The sequence below is a fragment of the Belonocnema kinseyi genome, chromosome 10 (assembly GCF_010883055.1).
Source record: "Belonocnema kinseyi isolate 2016_QV_RU_SX_M_011 chromosome 10, B_treatae_v1, whole genome shotgun sequence".
Lineage (NCBI taxonomy): Eukaryota > Metazoa > Arthropoda > Insecta > Hymenoptera > Cynipidae > Belonocnema > Belonocnema kinseyi.
The window spans coordinates 101,960,913-101,978,885 of record NC_046666.1 but is presented as its reverse complement, the minus strand read 5'-3'; the positions used below and the strand labels follow the sequence as shown (position 1 = coordinate 101,978,885).

The 17,973-nt window shown below is 32.3% G+C and overlaps 1 protein-coding gene across 4 annotated transcripts in view; it reads right to left on the bottom strand.

Moving 5' to 3' along the window:
* Nucleotides 1-7,409: 7,409 nt before the first annotated feature.
* LOC117182071 (Down syndrome cell adhesion molecule-like protein Dscam2) overlaps nt 7,410-17,973 on the bottom strand; it is a 292,904-nt gene continuing 282,340 nt past the window's right edge. For all 4 annotated transcript variants that reach the window (XM_033375097.1, XM_033375094.1, XM_033375095.1 and 1 more), the window contains one exon: nt 7,410-10,878. In XM_033375097.1, coding sequence (XP_033230988.1) covers nt 10,794-10,878 — 85 coding nt within the window. In that variant the 3' untranslated portion in view covers nt 7,410-10,793. The remainder of the gene's footprint in view (nt 10,879-17,973) is intronic.

Sequence of the window (17,973 nt, the reverse complement as noted above, 5' to 3'; positions counted from 1 at the left end):
AATGTGAATCAAATCTGCGATTCCATATGATTTAAATTAATATTCTTCAAAGGGAAGGAGGGAAGATGTTCACGCGTGTTACGTGAACTACTAGATTTAAATCTCATCCCGAATGTAAGACATGCGCATCAGGACACTAATTGCTCATTTGACTTCATTATAAGATTTACGTCACCTCCCGTTTCTGGATTTCTCCTGCTCGATTAAAAGTGGCCATCAAGGTGGTACCAATTTAGCTTGTGCGGAATCGCTTTTCATAAAATTGGTTTAAACGCGATCCTCATTTAAAATGTTTTATCAGTGGGTTCTCAGTTGATGTTAAAGTGATTAATTATTATTATTAATAATAAATGCTACTAGTTTATTATAATGTTAGTGTTTCTTTCAAAAAGGAACCCTCTCAGCTATAAAAGCTTCCTGAATCTTTAAATTTTATTATCGAACCGTTCGGTTGCGTGTCATATTCTTGACGCCTATAAACAGACGCATTTAAAATTTAAGCTGAAGTTTGGCTTCTATCTTTCTCTGTCGATAATCATGCAATCTGTATTACCCACAGACCCGTAGAAGTTCGAAGTTCTCTACGACATAGCTGATACGTAGGCCAGATCAAATTTGTTCATTTGCATTTCAAGTGAAAACATTAGTTTTTGCATTATTTGTGTATAATGTTCGTGAGCGATTTTTGTTGCTTTGCCCCACTTTGATAAATATAAATATCATTTTTAGCCCATTGACAACATTGAAAATTGCTTGCGGGGTTTTACAGCACGGTCGGTGTTTCTCCAAAATAGTAATGGAAAAAAAAAACTTTTTCCACAACTCTAATTATTTAGGACCAGAGACACGTTCCTTTATCCCTTTTATTTAGCTTGCCAAATTTTTAACACGATATCTCATTCCGTGTGGACGTAAGTTGGGAAAGAAAAGTACCGATATAGCTTCCAATTTCATTTTCTACAAAAAAAATTGTTTCCACATTTCCACCGGAACAAAGCAGAGACATGTACTTTATCGCCTCTTCTTTTGTTCCCCATACTTTTAGAGCGATACCTCATTTCGTTTAGACGTAAGTTGGGAAAGAAAAATAAGGTCCAGCTTTGGTCACGTGACCCTCTCGTTACACGGCCTTAAAAGTGAACATATGTGTTCCAAAAATAGAGTGAATAAAGGAAAACTGTTAGAATGTTGTCAACAATTTATCGGGAACCAAGACGATTAATTTTAATCTGATATTCAAATTGTTTAAGGATGGACTTTTCTAAGGCGGAATTTGCCTCTAAGGCCAGGGTACGTATATTTGCTTCTCGACAAATCACTGTGGCTTGACTTTAGTCATGAAGACTCGCGGAATAGTGTGCTAAAAAAAAAAGAAAAATAATCTCAAAATCTTGCACCTGGTCGACAGTTTTGATTGCATATTGAATAAAGACGGTGGGTTCGACCAGGCGCTGGTAATATGGCAACATTTGGAGATTTTCGAGACCTAAAATAATTTTGTTTATTTGTATTTACAGAACGTTATATGTAACGTGCGTCGAAGAAAGGGGGCTTACCCTGAAAAGTAAGATTTTTCAGGACGAGCGGACGAAGTCGACCAGATAGAAGCGACTTTTAGGAGAGAGGGAAGACTCACGAAATCTTCCCTCTTCACTTACCACTAAATTCTCAAGCATATAGCGGCGTTGCTGCCGCGTCTTCCTTTTCTTCCTATCGTCAAATTCAATTATATTTTAAAACATAAATCGTCAGAACTTAACTAAATATTATTTAAAATATTTGAAATTTGGTATACACACGCAGTATACCCTAGCGATGCCTACAAATTCAAAAAACAATTAAAGCTGCCTATGGTTTAATAATAATTAATTGCAAATTCAAACCGGTCGTTAAGCACATTTTTTTAGTTTCTGCAAAGAAAAGTATCGAGGGAACTTCAGAGTTGAAATAACTTTTAGTGAGACATTTTTTCCTTACTATTAAAAGAAGATTTTTGGAAATTTTCAGATCGATTCATTAAAAATTAACGGAAATATTCATTATGTTAGAAAACACGCGATGCTCTTTACGATTGTACCGTGAGCTTATCAACGTTCGTCTGTACTCTTGGCGGTACCCGCCTACGAAGGATACGACTTTTCCAAGAATTAGAATTAAGTTAAAAAGCGAAAAATGTAAAGAGACAAAATGTAAACAAACCGTCTATTGCCTTTGTTTTGAGACTTTTGCTATGTAAAGAGTTCATTGTCTCATGTTGTTCGGACTGTGCGGGTCACTTTCTGATTGATAATTTCAAAGCTAATCGAAACGAAGTTAATATTACATAAAAATCGGAAATGATAAATTTTGTATAGAAAAGTGAATTATCAATACCATACCGTATTTTTGTGCGAATTAAAATAAAATGAATATCGACGAGGAGTACGGAGAGATTTTTGAAACTTTTTATAATTTAATACAAAATGATAGTGGAATACATAATAGCAGTGAGGTAGGTTAAAAGATCACAAGGCGGTTTGATTTGTCGGGTTATGTCCTTATTTCAGGGAAATTTGAGAATGGATTGCAATGAAATCATAACTGAGTTTTGAGCCATAATTTGAGAAATTTTCAGAAGCCAAATCTTATATTTTGAAACTTGATAACATTGAATATCCAATGACTTATAATTTTATTCGCATTCCTATAAGTCTGGGAAATTTGAAAATCGATCATTTTGAACATTGAAATGTCGGATTTTCCTATTTTTTCTTTTGTAACCTTTTTATGTGCTATTCCATTGCGCGATAAATAAATTAAATATTTTTTTTTAATATTTTTTTTAACTTTATGTTTTTCGATGAAAAATCAACTTTTTGGTTGAGAATTCTTAAACTTGATTAAAAATTCCATTTTTTGGTATTAAATTAATTTTTTGTATGCAAATTCATCTTTTTATTTGAAACTTCAGCTTTGTGTTAGAACATTCTACAATTTTATTAAAAATTCATCTTTTTTGGTAGTAAATTAACGTTTTTAATTATAAATTCATCTTTTTTAGTTTGAACTTCAATATTTCGGTTCAAAATTCTCTACTTCTGTTAAATCGTGTCCTTTTTATTAGTCAATCAATCTTTTTGTAAAAAAAAAATCATCAATTTTCGTTCAAGATTCACCTTTTTGATTGAGAATTTTTAACTTTGATTAAAAATTCGATTTTTTGGTAATAAATTAATCTTTTTGTATCAAAGTTGATCTTTTTTAGTTGAAACTTCAACTAGATGTAGGAGAATTCTTGAATTTTATTTAAAAAATTTCTTTTTAGTGGTAAATTAATATTTTTGTTTAAAAATTAATCTTTTTTAGTTTAAACTTAAACTTTTTGGTTCAGAATTCTTGATCAAAGAAAACTTATTTTCCAGGAAGTTTTTTAGACTATTTTCACGCTGTAAATGGGTAACCGTTTAATGATTAATCCATAAAAATGCGATTATCAAAATGTTTATGTTTCCTAAAAAATGCACATCTATCGCGGATTAGATAATATGAAAAAAGGAACAAATTAAATTTAATGAATTACTTGTTGGCACCCTTTGCCTATTTTGGCTGTAGAATAACGAACGAGAGACGAGGACAGAGATAAGTTGAAGACCCGGCTCACGGACGGGATATATATGAGACGCAGAGATGTAGAGGTGAGTAGTGGGATATGTTTCACGAGAACTCGAGCTCGTGAACGAAATCCCGAAAACAGGATATTTTCATAGGTTTCAAGAGAAAACCAGGACACCAGGACAGATGGCGCAAAACCAGGAAGTCTGGTAACTCTAGCAATATATACTCTAAAGTGCCCCCGCATTGATCCTTTAGTCCACGCTCCTGGTGTCTCTCGCATGAGTGGAAATCGTCTCTCTCCCCTTGGGCTGCGAAACTGCGTGGACCAGCAATTTTTGGAATATAATAATCCGGGCGATCGACGACATTTTACTTTGAAAGACAAACAGAAACTAAATCAAATTTAGTTCTGAAATCCAAGTAGAGTACAGTGTTGGACGATCTAAACATATACATACAACCTTTGGACATGTTGCGCGTCCATAAAATTCTGTTTGTAAAACCAAACAGAAACGAAATCCCAAGAAAAACAAACATAAAACAGCGATAAAATTTAGCCCCGATTTTAGCAAAGGTATAGCATTTCCTTACGGTTATTATATGTTTACTGTGGGCAGTGGTGCCGGAACAGGGGGGGGGGGTCATTCGCCCCCAAAATTTTGGTGGAGGGCAACCAATGCAACCCGCCATATGTATGTACCTATGTCTACCATTTACGATAAAAAGAGAGTTTGCCTCCCCCCCCCCCAAAATTTCGTTCCGGCGCCACTATCTCCAAGATAACAATTTGTGCGCAGAATGCGCGCACTGTGGAGGCATGTGTGCGAATTCATCCGCATGACGTGCGTTCCGATCAGCACTCAGATGCGCCATCCATGGAGGCGCATATGCGACGCACGCCATGCGAGGCACGCGCGTGCGTGAATGAAGCAAACACTCGTAGCGTGTGGATTGTATATCCTAAAATGATTTATTTATATTGAAGGAGGTAAATAAAAAGGTTGAATTAAATAAATCTATCGGAATTTATTAACAGAATAGCACGCCTACAGCGAGGATGGTGAAAAAAAACACCACAATCGCAATCGACTGTCCTCAAACATGTGATGTAAATTTTGAACCGGTATAAATATAACCTATTAATGCCGTTGTGAAATTGCAAACTGTGTTTAGTGGAGAAAAATTGTTGTGCAAAATGTCAGTGCTAAAAACCTATACAATAAGTGATACAACAATGTCGCGTTATTTTTGTAAGGGCTGTGATTCGGGTAGTAGGGCACAGAAAGAGAGAGGTATTAGACGCAAAATTCTCAATATCTATGCTTGCGTTCTATTGTTTTTATATTCCTCCTCTTGTTTTAATGCCATTACTCATATAATGGTATAAATTATACAAGCATTATCACTGCGTTCGCGACACCAACTGACACTTGACATAGCCAAACTTAACCTACAAACACACTCGATACTCCATAGCAGACGACAATTTCTAATTTTATATTTTCACTGAAGGGTAGCTCTAATCTGGGATAGCATTAAACTCTGAGGACAGGCAATCGCGAACTGGTGACAGTCGAAATACATGACGTGCGGTCTCCTTGTAGTACTTCGAGATTCTCACAAAACTAGAACCGGCACACACTGACGCGTTGCAATGTTGCAAAAGGCACTGGGCTAGCCGGCTAGTTCCGCATAATCCCATGTGCGCAGAAAATAACGGCGTAAAGCGAGAGTGAAAAAGACGGACAGATCTATTTATCTCTTTCACTCTCAGGATTACAAAAAATATAGATTCTCTATCTCTTTCACATTTATGATATTCTGCTTTGTGATTCTGTTGCGCTGCACCTACAGGACGGCATCCATATTGAAAAGGCAATTTATAGCTTTTATAAGCATTAAATAATCAATTTTGTTAATTTATAAATTAAACATTTTGTGCTCCCACTGGTTACTCATGTTGTGCGCATGTACGTGCCGCAAAATTTCGTCACAGGGTGATTGTAAACATGCTCACATTGTGCCACACCTTGTGCACGCACATCAGTTACAATCACAAAACTTTGGCGAACATGGTGAATTTTGGCATGCATGTCATGCGCGCAATAAATGTTATCTGGGCTGTTGGAAATTCTAAATGAAAGTCAGTAGACTAAATGGTATGTCTATCCAGTATTGGTTGGTTCTATTTTGGAAGCGTCAACGATGAGCAGCTTAGCGTTGCAAGTATAAAAAAAAAACAATCAGATTCCTAGATCAGAGGTAATTTTTTGTAAACCCAGGCAGGGTCCAATAGAAACCAGCACAATGATGGTCGAAATCCTAAACAAAGCCCATTTATTTCAGTGTTTATATAATCTTTTTTAGAAATTTAAATAGGACCCAGATATCCAATATCCGACTGAATCCGAACTGAACAGTTACTCAGAGGAGTATACTCCTATAGGAACATACTGCATGGGCAGGTACAAAGGCAGACGATTGTTCGCCCACTGACTGCAGGACCACGGTCTGTGGGCCTTGTTATATCCTTGACCTAATTGTAACTATGTCCAGGTAAAAATGTGATCTGAAAATCAAATCATAATCGGGTTCTAAAGTACTTGCGAAATTTCGTAAGTTACACTCATTTCATGTTACTATGCTATGCTTATTTTCATTGATATATCGCTGGGTGAGCGGAATAACGTAGTCGTAGCGAGATACGACGTCCCTTGGAAAAAAAAAATCAGACACTATGTTCTTCCGCTCACCCGTTCATATAGCCTTGTATCAAATTTTGAGCTTTTCTAATTAACATTTTTTTATTTTCAATTGCTGTCCTGTCAACTTACCTATCATAAAAGAAAATTTTTAAGGGCAGTGGAACCAGGGCCCAACAACAAAATTAAATTGCCTCATGTTACTCCATAAATACGAATATAGAATTACATTTTTTAGATAATAAGATCCTATTTTTGTCTTGAATAAAATCTTTATTCGGAAAGATAAATTCGGAAATTATTAATAGTTTTAGTGTGAAACGTCTTGTTTATGCTCGGGTTAGAATAAAAAAAATGTTTTACACCAAAACTATTGAAATTAGACAATTTTTCACACCGAATATACATTTGATTCAATACAGGAATACGCCCTAATTATTTTAAAAAAGACGTCATTCTAGTATTTATGGAGGAAAATGAGGCTATTTAATTTTGAGGTGGGATCTTCGTTTCATCGGCCTTAATACCTTTATCTCTCGAGACAAGTGAAAACTTTAAATCGAGCTGATCGATTTTTACGAGTTTTGAATTATTTTACGGTTATCTGTCAAACTGACACCCGGACACTGACCATGCCGTTGCAGTTAAGTTCGTGAATAAATTGTAAGTCTGAAGTTGGAGAGGTGAAGTATCCCGATCTCCAGGGAAGAACCAAGTGCAGTAGTAGGGGTACGCAATATTGCTACAATATTACATAACATTGGCGAAATTGCCGTGCAATATTGCAGCAAACTTGCGAACTAGTATTAAAATATTGGAAGGAGAAAAGAGAGAAGATGGTCGAAATTCCTGACACAGTTTGGACAGCCAGGTCTAAAAACTAATAAAATATTTATGATAGATTTTCGCACGACTTTGTAGCAATATTTTAAAGTAATATTGTTTGGGAGAAAACATTCATATATTACAGCATTATTGCTGCAATATTGCGTACATTTGGTTGATTATTGTGCTCATGGAAGATCGGAAAGATAGTAAATATAAAAATGGTAGTAAAAGTGAGTGGTCCTGTGAGTTGTTCGCCATATAGAAATAAGAAAAAAAATAAGAAGATTATTGGGTTTAGATTTGATTTATTCAACATGAAATGAGAAAACTTTGGTATAAAACAAAGTATTGACAGTGAGTACGAGCTGGTTTATCAAGTCAGATTAAATTGTACATAAAGCTATACATACACAATTACGTGGACGATATACACCAAAAACTTTCAGTAAAAACAAATAAACAAAGCGGTCTTCCGTTATCACATACGGAAAGTAACAAATTACTTATTTTTGTTTTCTTATTAAATCGCACGATTATGCAATAAGCAGTTTAAGAAGCTATATATGTATAAATTACTGGTTGACAGTGTAACCGATTCTCATTACCGTTACCTCTAAAGTCACTTTAAAGCGGCAATTTCGTTTATCAAGATTACATTAATCAATATTCGCTAGTATCACGCAATTATACATTATTTCGAATTATTTTCGAATACCATACGACATTGCAACGAACTTTGGGAAGGCTTAGTCGAATTACAGAAATACAAACCACTTTAATTACGCAATACTAACCATTTATTCTCTACACAAAATTCGAATAAAGCCAAAATTAAAGTCGAACATCTTCCCTACAGAAATGATTTCAAAACTTATTTTTCTTTCTTCTTTGCGTCGATGCAAGTAATTACTAGCATAGTTATAGTGACTGTTTTCGCCACATTTATTCCAATAAGAAAACAATGATTTAGAAAAAAACCGCAGACTCTTAAAAATGTTTAATTGTCCTAGAGGTGTGAAAAATCGATCCTTTTACATAAGCTCAGTCTGAGTTTTCTTTTAAAAATGCTCTTATCGTTACTCAACGAGTTTAATTAAGAGACGAAAAGTTTCACAAAAGTCGACCGAACGGTAGTGCAGTGATGTAGCATCGATTAGACATTTTTTACTTTTAATTTTCAAGGATTCTTTAAGCTCGTTACAATGCTTGTTTCAGGACGTCAAAGTGCCGCTTTATATATATGTGTGTGTGTGATATTACGGTTAATCATACGGAAATTTTCTAAACTAAAATTGTACTTATCAATTTACGAGTAAAGTCGGCTGGGTATATTTTATACTTTTGTTTTAATTTCTATTTGACTATGCTTAATTCTTTAAGGTTAATCGTGTGCTTTTGTTTATTTCTTTAGATTTGACGCCAGAAGCGAAAAGCTTACGGAGCCTTATTTAAGTTGTATGGCTATATCTAACAGCACAATTTAACACGTATACGAGACACAAACATTTGCGCAGCATTAAAATCACATCGATGACAGAGGGCGCGTTGCAGCGACACAGTGAAATTCGCAACTTTTCTAATGATTTCATACCTATTTCATTTATCAAATACTTTCTTCAAAGTTCACACATGGCTGGACATTAATTTCCTCTCTTAATTTTCTCCAAAATGAGTCTACTGAAGAAATATGTTGAAAAAGTTGTTCAAGTACTATTCTAAATGAGCTTAGAATCAAGTTGTAGTAATAATTATAGTACAATAAATAATGCATTATTTTCAAGGTAATTCAATCATTTTCCTCACCGGATATAGATATTACATTAATAGAAAGTATAACAAATGATGTTTCTCTTATACTTTTTAATATGGGAGAAAATCAATGTCAGGCGGTCACGTGGTATGTCGCTTTCTTTATCAGACGCTGGGGAAGATGACTGCTGATCGACTCATGGCATATAAACAAATGTCACATCTACAGTATACTTTATAGCCTAGAAGTAATATCATTGTAAAAACGAGCTATAAGCCTTGTACTACTAATTATGCCTGCGGCTCATTTTGTATTTCACCCAAAAAATTGATTTGGATACTTGAACGATTTTGTGCCTCTATTTTTCTTGCAGGCATCGTGGTAATACGAACTCGCAACCTTCTGTTCGATTGTTCTTAACTATCTACGTTTACTTGCTAATTCTTTGCATTAGCGGCGAAATCGACCGCAACCGTGATATCTTTATTACAACTTCGTGCCTTCATCTTGAACCATAACGAGGCAGACATTGAGGAGATCTTTCCTATCACGCCATAGATTCTTGTTTTTCTCATCATTCGTCGGAGACACAACCTTCATTACAAAATTATAAAAAGTTTGCCTACAGAATGCGGCAGTGCGACACAACCATCATTGAATAGAAACTGAGCGAAACTTTGCACTTTTCTGCCACAAAGAAATTGAAGGAAATCAATGCGAATTTGCTTGACTTCTAATTTGTCAGTAACACCATATTCTTGAAAACCTTGCAGCCGTACTACATATTTAATTAGTTCCTTCAGAAATTACACACAATTACTGTAGAAAATAAATAAATTGTGGGATTACGTCAAAGATGTTTTCAAACTATTAGTTTTTGTTCGTTGTAATAAAAGAGAAAATTGTCTTTAAGAATGTAGTACAGCAGGATATTCAAGATGATGTTAAATATTTGGATCATCAAATCTACTCGACTCTATTTCTACCATATCTTTTCAATCGCAACACGCAATCCCTTTCGAATCTCAACCCTGCCGTGTGTATAATACTCTGTTTCTTGGACATTGCAAATCAGATCACGAGTTTAGTTCCACACTTGACTTTGCATGTGCTAAATAATATTAAACTAAATATTTGCTATCTCAGTTCTGCTGAAGATGATTAAGGTTGATAGAATCCAAACGAGAAAGCATTTCACATCAGCCTTTTAATTTTCATTCTGCCAATTCCGTTCCATTTAATTTTTTTATATTTAGTGGAATAATAGAAGTGAACTAATTCACAAGGAGATTTTGAGCAAGTAGTACCGGACCATTTAACCCATCGCTGATCACATCACAGACATTGAAAGAATAGAATGAACCATCCTCATTGTTTAAACATGAGTGACTAAAACTGAAAAAGACTACGAAAAAAGAGGACTGGGGCAGTTTCGGATGAAAAGTGTTCTTCTCTTTGAACTCTTTTTGATGTAGCTCTTTAAAAAAAAAATAGATTTCAACTTCGAGATTTAACTTAAGAAAAAGTTAAGCTTTTTTAAAGAAGTTTATAGCTCGATCTCGGAAGATTCTTAGTAGAGAGAATTCTACAATTCCGGCAACGAGTGCGAGTAAAGGACACCGAAAGGGCCAACTGCATACGTTTTGCGTGTCTGTTTAAAACAAGAACTCTGTTTCACAATAAATAACTTATATAAATAACCAAATACACATGTCGGTGACATAACTTAAACTTAAATCGTTGCATCCATACTGTGGCTACAGTACTAGAAAACAATGGTGAGTACATCATTGTACGCGCATGCTTTTTGTGACCATCCTGAGCTTTCGATCGGAATCGATTGACGTTAGTACGCGAGTCGAGTAAAAATGGCATTTTGTTTCATTGGTCAAGGTGGAAGACGGACAATGATTTACAGATTACACTGCCACAGTATCGTAGGGTGTGAGGAGTCCCCCGTGGGTACCGAGGGGGGCGCTGGTTTGCCGGGTGGGTGCTTCATTTCTGTAACAGATTCAAATAGTTTATTACGTGTGAATAAAGACAATTTGAAATCGCAAATATGAAACTGAACTAAAAGAACAGGATACATATAAATTTATCTTAAAAATATACGCCAATGAAGATATTTATACTAATAAGGGGTCGTGCACATACTACGTAACGCGTTTTCCCTTTGTATAATTGAAGATGAAAATAAAATTTCCATGAAGCCAAAAAGAATATAACGATATAAACAAAAGAAAAACGCGTTACGTATCAAGTGCATGACCCCTAAAAACAGATACATTACTATAAGTAAGCAGCTTTAAAAAAAATTATATCTACGTTACTAAATCTAGAATCAAAGACAACTGTTTTTTCTTCTTTGATATGCATATGAAACAATCTAACGTGTTTCACTTGTCACTTACAAACATTAGAATTCTTAAAGCGATTCTCTTTTATTTAAATCAAGAAGAGAGTACATATTCCAAGAAGTTGAAAATCCTGTCTAAAGTTACAAACAGACAAATAAAAATCAGTTTCATTGCAAGCTAATCCGAGGTAGGACCCAAGATTTATATCTGTTTCAATCTAAATTAATCTGCCTTTGAGCCAAGGACTCCCTCTTTTTACAGTAATGCAATACCGATTTTTATAGGTCATTTTATGCACGGAATTAAAAATAATCAAATTCAAATTGAAAAAAAAATTATTCATCAATTTTTAATTTTTTATATGTTTTAATATCAAATTTGCACTTCCATGAATTGTTTAGGCATCACTGTAAAAAATTGTTTTGTTATTTTACATCGTACTGCGTTGTTAACTATTTGGCCCATATAATACGCAGTGAATGTACAAGAGTAGGTGTGAATGAACGATACTTGCGTAAACAAAAACGCCGCTGAAAAAACACACTGCGTGTAAGTTAAAAGCCACACGAGTGAAAAAACGTTGTGCTTCTAGATTGGAAAGATTGTCGCTCAGGCCCGAAACGAGTCTCCATCCGTGGCAATAAGATACTGCATGTAATTTCGCTCTCTATCAAGCACTTCTGCATTCCGTCAATTTAAATCACACATAAAAATGTTAAATGCGATGTTATTGGTAAATTCAGCGTTTCATGTAAATGCAATGCTCTATGTATCTTTACGGCGTATAACGTAGGTCAAATCCTTTCTAGTGTAATACGCTGCAATTTTACACGTCAACTATCAAAGTACAGCGGTCACGGCTTTATCACGATGATCATTTCAGTTTAATTATCGGAAAATGTTAATTAGTATTGAGATCTCGTTAATGTACTACTTTATTCACAGTCAAGTTCTGAAGGTGCAATAGGTTAAATTACGGTCGAATGTGATTTTCAGCATAACTTTTTTTTACATTGTATATAGAAAAAATTGGTGACTAATAATTCTTTTTTTTTCATATATTTTAGTGTAAATTCAATTTTTCCCATTTTCAACACGTTTCAGGAGGTAATAGTAGATTACGTGTATACTATTTTTCTTGATGAAAATGTGCAGATGTGGGGACTTGAGTAACGAGTAACAAAAAAAATAAGACTGGACCCGACAAACAACAATGAACACGTAACTTCACTTTTCATCTGTCAAAAACAACCTACGAAGGATGGCAGTACTGTTTTACGCTTGCCAACCTCTTTAGTGTAGAGTTTCAACCAATCGCCGATATGAAAATAAATATAAATTATATTACACCACAGTGTACTGGGTGTTCGACGAGGTACTAAAGTCGCCGTTTTCTAAGTTCGTTAGAAGAAAAAGATATTAATCGATTAAAAAAAAACAGCATATTCAGCTCATCAAGAACTAACAAGGTTTTGTTATTAAAAAATAGATCGCACGAAATTCACTTTTTCCTTTTGCGGATCCTAAATTTTACAGTGTATACTGTATTGATTTGAATGCAATACCATTTTCTCTCAATCTGAATAAAAGTATTTACATTTGACTGAAAATTATTCAGATATTTTTCTGATTTATATTTTGATGTCAATAAACTTCAAAGAAAGATAATAAAAGTAAATGCAATCCATACATTTACACACATTAAGTTTCTGGAGTACAAAAATCCAGTTTAACGCTTCACAAAAGTATAAAAACCACTTGTCTTGTTTTATATTTACATAACAAAAATTATATCAGTGACGTATAAATGAGTGTTAGAGGACGGATAAAAGAAAACAGTTATTGGTCCTTAATGAAGTTCGTTAAGATAGAATTGGTTTGATGACATGAAAACGATGGATGGGAGAAATTACAGTGAATTGTGCTTTACACAATATGTTTGGTGAAGTAGTATAGAGAAATCCTTGACATTTATATTTTACAAACAATGACATGAAAATGTACATAAAAAACTTAACAAATAATTTTAATTACAAGCCACATTTAAAGCATTATTAACGTATTGCTAAAAAATTTTAGTGCAGAAACAAGCAGTGCATAAGTGATGTAATTATTATAATGCAAATAACTTATGCTTAATGCATAATTCTTATTGTTCAAACTTGCAAAATTATGCAATTTTATTATATTTTCGTTTATTTTCGAAATGCAATTGATTTGTTCAATATTGTGTTCTACGTTGAATGTGTTGTTACATATAGCATGCATTTTCGGATACAAAGAAAAACCGTTGTGGGTAAGTTGTTTTAAAATTAACTCGATACAGTTACGTTACTTTCCATAAAATTACCTCGATGCAGTTCCGTTCCTTTTCTAAAAAAAGTAACACGTTACACGTACTTCAAAGAAATTCAACGAAATTTAAAGAATTCAAAAGAATTTATTTGAAAATAAATGCAAAAATTTGTCGACGTCAAATTAGGTATGTGTAACAGGTGAGACGTTATTTCAGTCCTTGCAATTTAAAAAATGTGCTCAAATACAGCTTAAGTTATTCAATTTATCCAAAGAAATTCAAAAGAAGTCATGGGAATTTAAGAGATATCAATGAATTCAAAGGAGTTTAACGTGAATTTATAATAATTCAAAGCATCTAAAGAATCCTAAAGAATGTAGAGAATTGCAAAACAGTTCAAGAGAATTCGAAAGAATTAAAAAAAGTATTTACATCTGAATTTAGAAATGGTTAAACCCTCGACAGAAATACAACTATATGAAGAGTCCTATTAGACGGTAAAGATAATTTTTTTTAACTTGAAAAAAGTTTTAATACAAAGAAAGTTTTTAAAATGCTGTTAAAATAGTGGTATAAAAATTAAAAATTGACAAAAAAGTTACTGAAATTAGTTAAAAGCTACTGCAAAAGTTCCTAATAACTTATCTTGTTCAGTAACTTATATTTGTTAATTACTATTGTAAAGAATTACTCACACAGCACTAACCAAAATATTTGCTCATTTATATATAGTTACATTATTCAGTCTTCTAATTACTAATCAGCTTAACTCTTCTCTAGGGTTCCTGTAAGTATTACGTGAGCATTTTCAGGTAATTCTGGTAGCGGATAGATTAAAAACGGATTTTCCTAGTTGATGTGGACTAGGGCGCATCGAGAAAAATAAAGTTCTTTATTCGTAGGTTTAATAGGAATAAAAAAATTCTTTTGGGAATAAAAAACACTTCCCTAAATTTAAAAATATCTTAAAGTATTTTGAGCAAGTGTTTATCAATTTAAAAGATATAGATATTTTTCATTGTGCTGGTCAATAATGTATTACTTTGAAAAACTTTAAAACTTTCGTTCTTTGATGGAAAACCTCATCGGTACAGATGATTTTTTATAACCTTATCATTTCACGATGCATCTACGAAAAGTGAGAAAATCTACGATTGAGATATAACATGTGTTGGACCATCTTTTCTATATAAATAAATTACAGTCGATATTGGTTTTAGTGTTCCTGAATTTAAGGTTTCCGAGAATTGACACCGCGCCGCGGGTATACATGAGAGAAGACCGGGGGGGGGGGGGATGTCCACATAGGCGTGACAAAACAGGAGCGTTGCAGTAAGACGCTGTACCCTACATGTGTAACTACGTCATGACATTGCGTTAATTCACTCGAAGCGGGAAGCACATGCATTTACATAGCGAATAAGCACGATGGGGTGCTCAGTGATCCCAGATCTGAAACGAGACGTGGTCCAATACTATGACACGTCTATGTCCGTGTGAATATGGTAGGAGACGATATAAATGCCTGGGTTGTGCGCGCAACCCATTTCTCCTCTTCTGAATTTGAAAACTCGAAGGTGCACGATTGCCGGTCGGAACACTTCGGCGGTTCTATTTATATCTCTATCTGCTTTGAAATAAAATGAAGAGATTGGAATTTGAATATTTTCGGATTTCGATGCTGGGCTGGCGATTCTCATGATTTGAATATTTTGCGCGCCTCTTTAATGCGTGGATTTTAAGGTTACGTTACTTCAAGTATAAGATATAAATTATATATATATATATATATTAATCATAATATTATAATTATGTTATATTGTAATAGTCTTATTTAAATCTTGATCCGCATTTAAAAGAAATTAAAGAAATTGGAGATTTCGGAATTCATCTCGTTTGGATAAAAACTCAATTATTTGATTGAAAAATTAATTATTTTGTTGAAAATTTAACTATTTTGTAACAAAGTCCTCTTTTCTATCCAAAATTCTACTACTTTGTTAAAATTTTTATTTCTTTTATTTGAAGGTTCATCTCTTTCGTTGAAAATACATTTTTGTAACTGACAATTAATCTATACCATTTTTGGCTATAAAATCATATATTTTGTTAACAATTCGTCTTTCTTTGTAGAAATTGAATTGCTTTATGGAAAATTTATACTTTTTGATTAAAAATTACATTTTTCGGTTGAATTATCAACTGTTAATATTTTTTGTTTGCCAAGTCGTTTTGTTGTAAATGCAACTATATTGTTAAAAATTAAAATTATAATTTTTGGGTGGAAAATTCGATTATTCACTTAAAGTTGAACTACTTATTAAAAAAATTAGTTTTTTCTTATTAAGGATTCATAATTATAGTTGAAAATTCTACTATTTGCCTTTAAATTAGGTTAAAAGTTCAGCTTTTTTGTAGATAATACCCTTTTTGACTTTAAAATTTAAAAATTTATTAAAATTAAATTTACCTTTTTTAGTAGAAATTTAATCTTTCTGGTTGAAAATGTATCATTTTTGGCCAAAAAGGCAATTGTTTGGTTAAAATATGAACTGCACATCTTCTTGGGTGTAAAAGTCGATTATTTCATTAAGAGTTGAACTACTATGTAAGCAAATTTTTTTTTTTTAAACAAGGTTTTATAATTATGGTTGAAAATTTAACTATTTGGTTGAAAGTTTAACTCTTTGATTGAAAACTCATATTTATTCGCTTAAGAAATTCAACTTTTTGTAGATAGTTCGTCTTTTTGACTTTAAAATTAAATAATTCCGTTGAAAATTCATGTATTTTGTTTGAAATTTATCTTTTTTGTAGATCATTAATTTTCTTGGTCGAAAATTCATTTGATTGGTTGACAATTCAACAACTTTGTTGAAAATAAATTTTTTTCGTTAAAAATTATTTATATTTATCTGAAAATGTAACTATTATAGGATTAATTAAAAATTAATCCTATATATTGGTTAAGTTCGAAAATCGTTTTTTTTATAGCACATTAATCTTCAATGTTCTTAGTAATCACAACAATTTTTGTTATTCTTTTTAAATACTGTACAATTCTCAAAAAGCTTTTTTTTAATCTGCAAAACTCTAAATCGTGTTTCAAATTATTTGAAATAATTTCAAGTTTTAAATTAATTCTGAATCTTTTTTTGAATTAAAATTGTACAGTTTAAACTTAAAATTTAGCTCATTACAAATTTAACAATTCAAGGCTTTCTATTTCGAACCATTCTGTTCAAATTTGTATAGTTTTTAACAGTTGTTTGTAATGGATTGTTTTAAATGAACGGTCAAATATTGCTGAGAATTAACAAAGTTTTCTTTTTTTAATTAAAAAATTTCAAATTGAATGGGTTAAAAAGACAAATTTTTTGAGTGAAATAATCTTTCAAGTCATAATCGAAAACAAATAAATTAATTTTCTAATAAAAAATTGATGTTTTAACTAAAACAAATAGTTCAATAGTTCAATTTCCAGATAAAAGCTGTGATAAAAAATTGAATTGAACAAGGAAAAAAAAACGAATTTTCAACAAAATTGTTGAATTTTCAAGGGAAAAGGTGAATTTTTGACCAAGAAGATTAATTTTCTATAAAAAAAATTATTTTCAAACTTCACCAATATATACGATTAATTTTTAATCAATCCTATAATATTTACATTTTTTCAGATAAAGATAAATCATTTTTAACGGAAAAATTTATTTTCAACAAAGTTGTTGAATTGTCAACCAATCAGATGAATTTTCGACCAAGAAAATTAATGATCTACATAAAAAGACAAATTTTAAACAAAATACATGGATTTTCAACGAAATTATTTAATTTTAAAGTCAAAAAGACGAATTATCTACAAAAAGTTGAATTTCTTAAGCCAAAAATATGAGTTTTCAATCAAAGAGTTAAACTTTCAACCAAATAGTTAAATTTTTAACCATAATTATAAAACCTTTTTAAAAAAAAGTATTTTTTTTACAAAGTAGTTCAATTCTTAGTGAAATAAACGACTTTTAAACCCAAAAAGATGTACAATTCATATTTTAACCAAAAAATTGCATTTTTGACCAAAAATGATACATTTTCAACCAAAAAGATTAAATTTCTACTAAAAAAGGTAAATTTGATTTTAATAAATTTTTAAATTTTAAAGTCAAAAAGAGTATTATCTACAAAACATGATTTTTTAACCAAAAATGGTATAGACTAATTGTCAGTTTCAAAAATGTATTTTCAACGAAAGAGATGAACCTTCAAATAAAAGAAATAAAAATTTTAACAAAGTAGTTGAACTTTTGATAGAAAAAGAGGACTTTTTTACAAAAAAGTTACATTTTCAACAAAATAATTAATTTTTCAATCAAATAATTGAGTTTTTATCCAAACGAGATGAATTCCAAAATCACCAATTTCTTTAATTTATTTCAAATGCGGATCAAG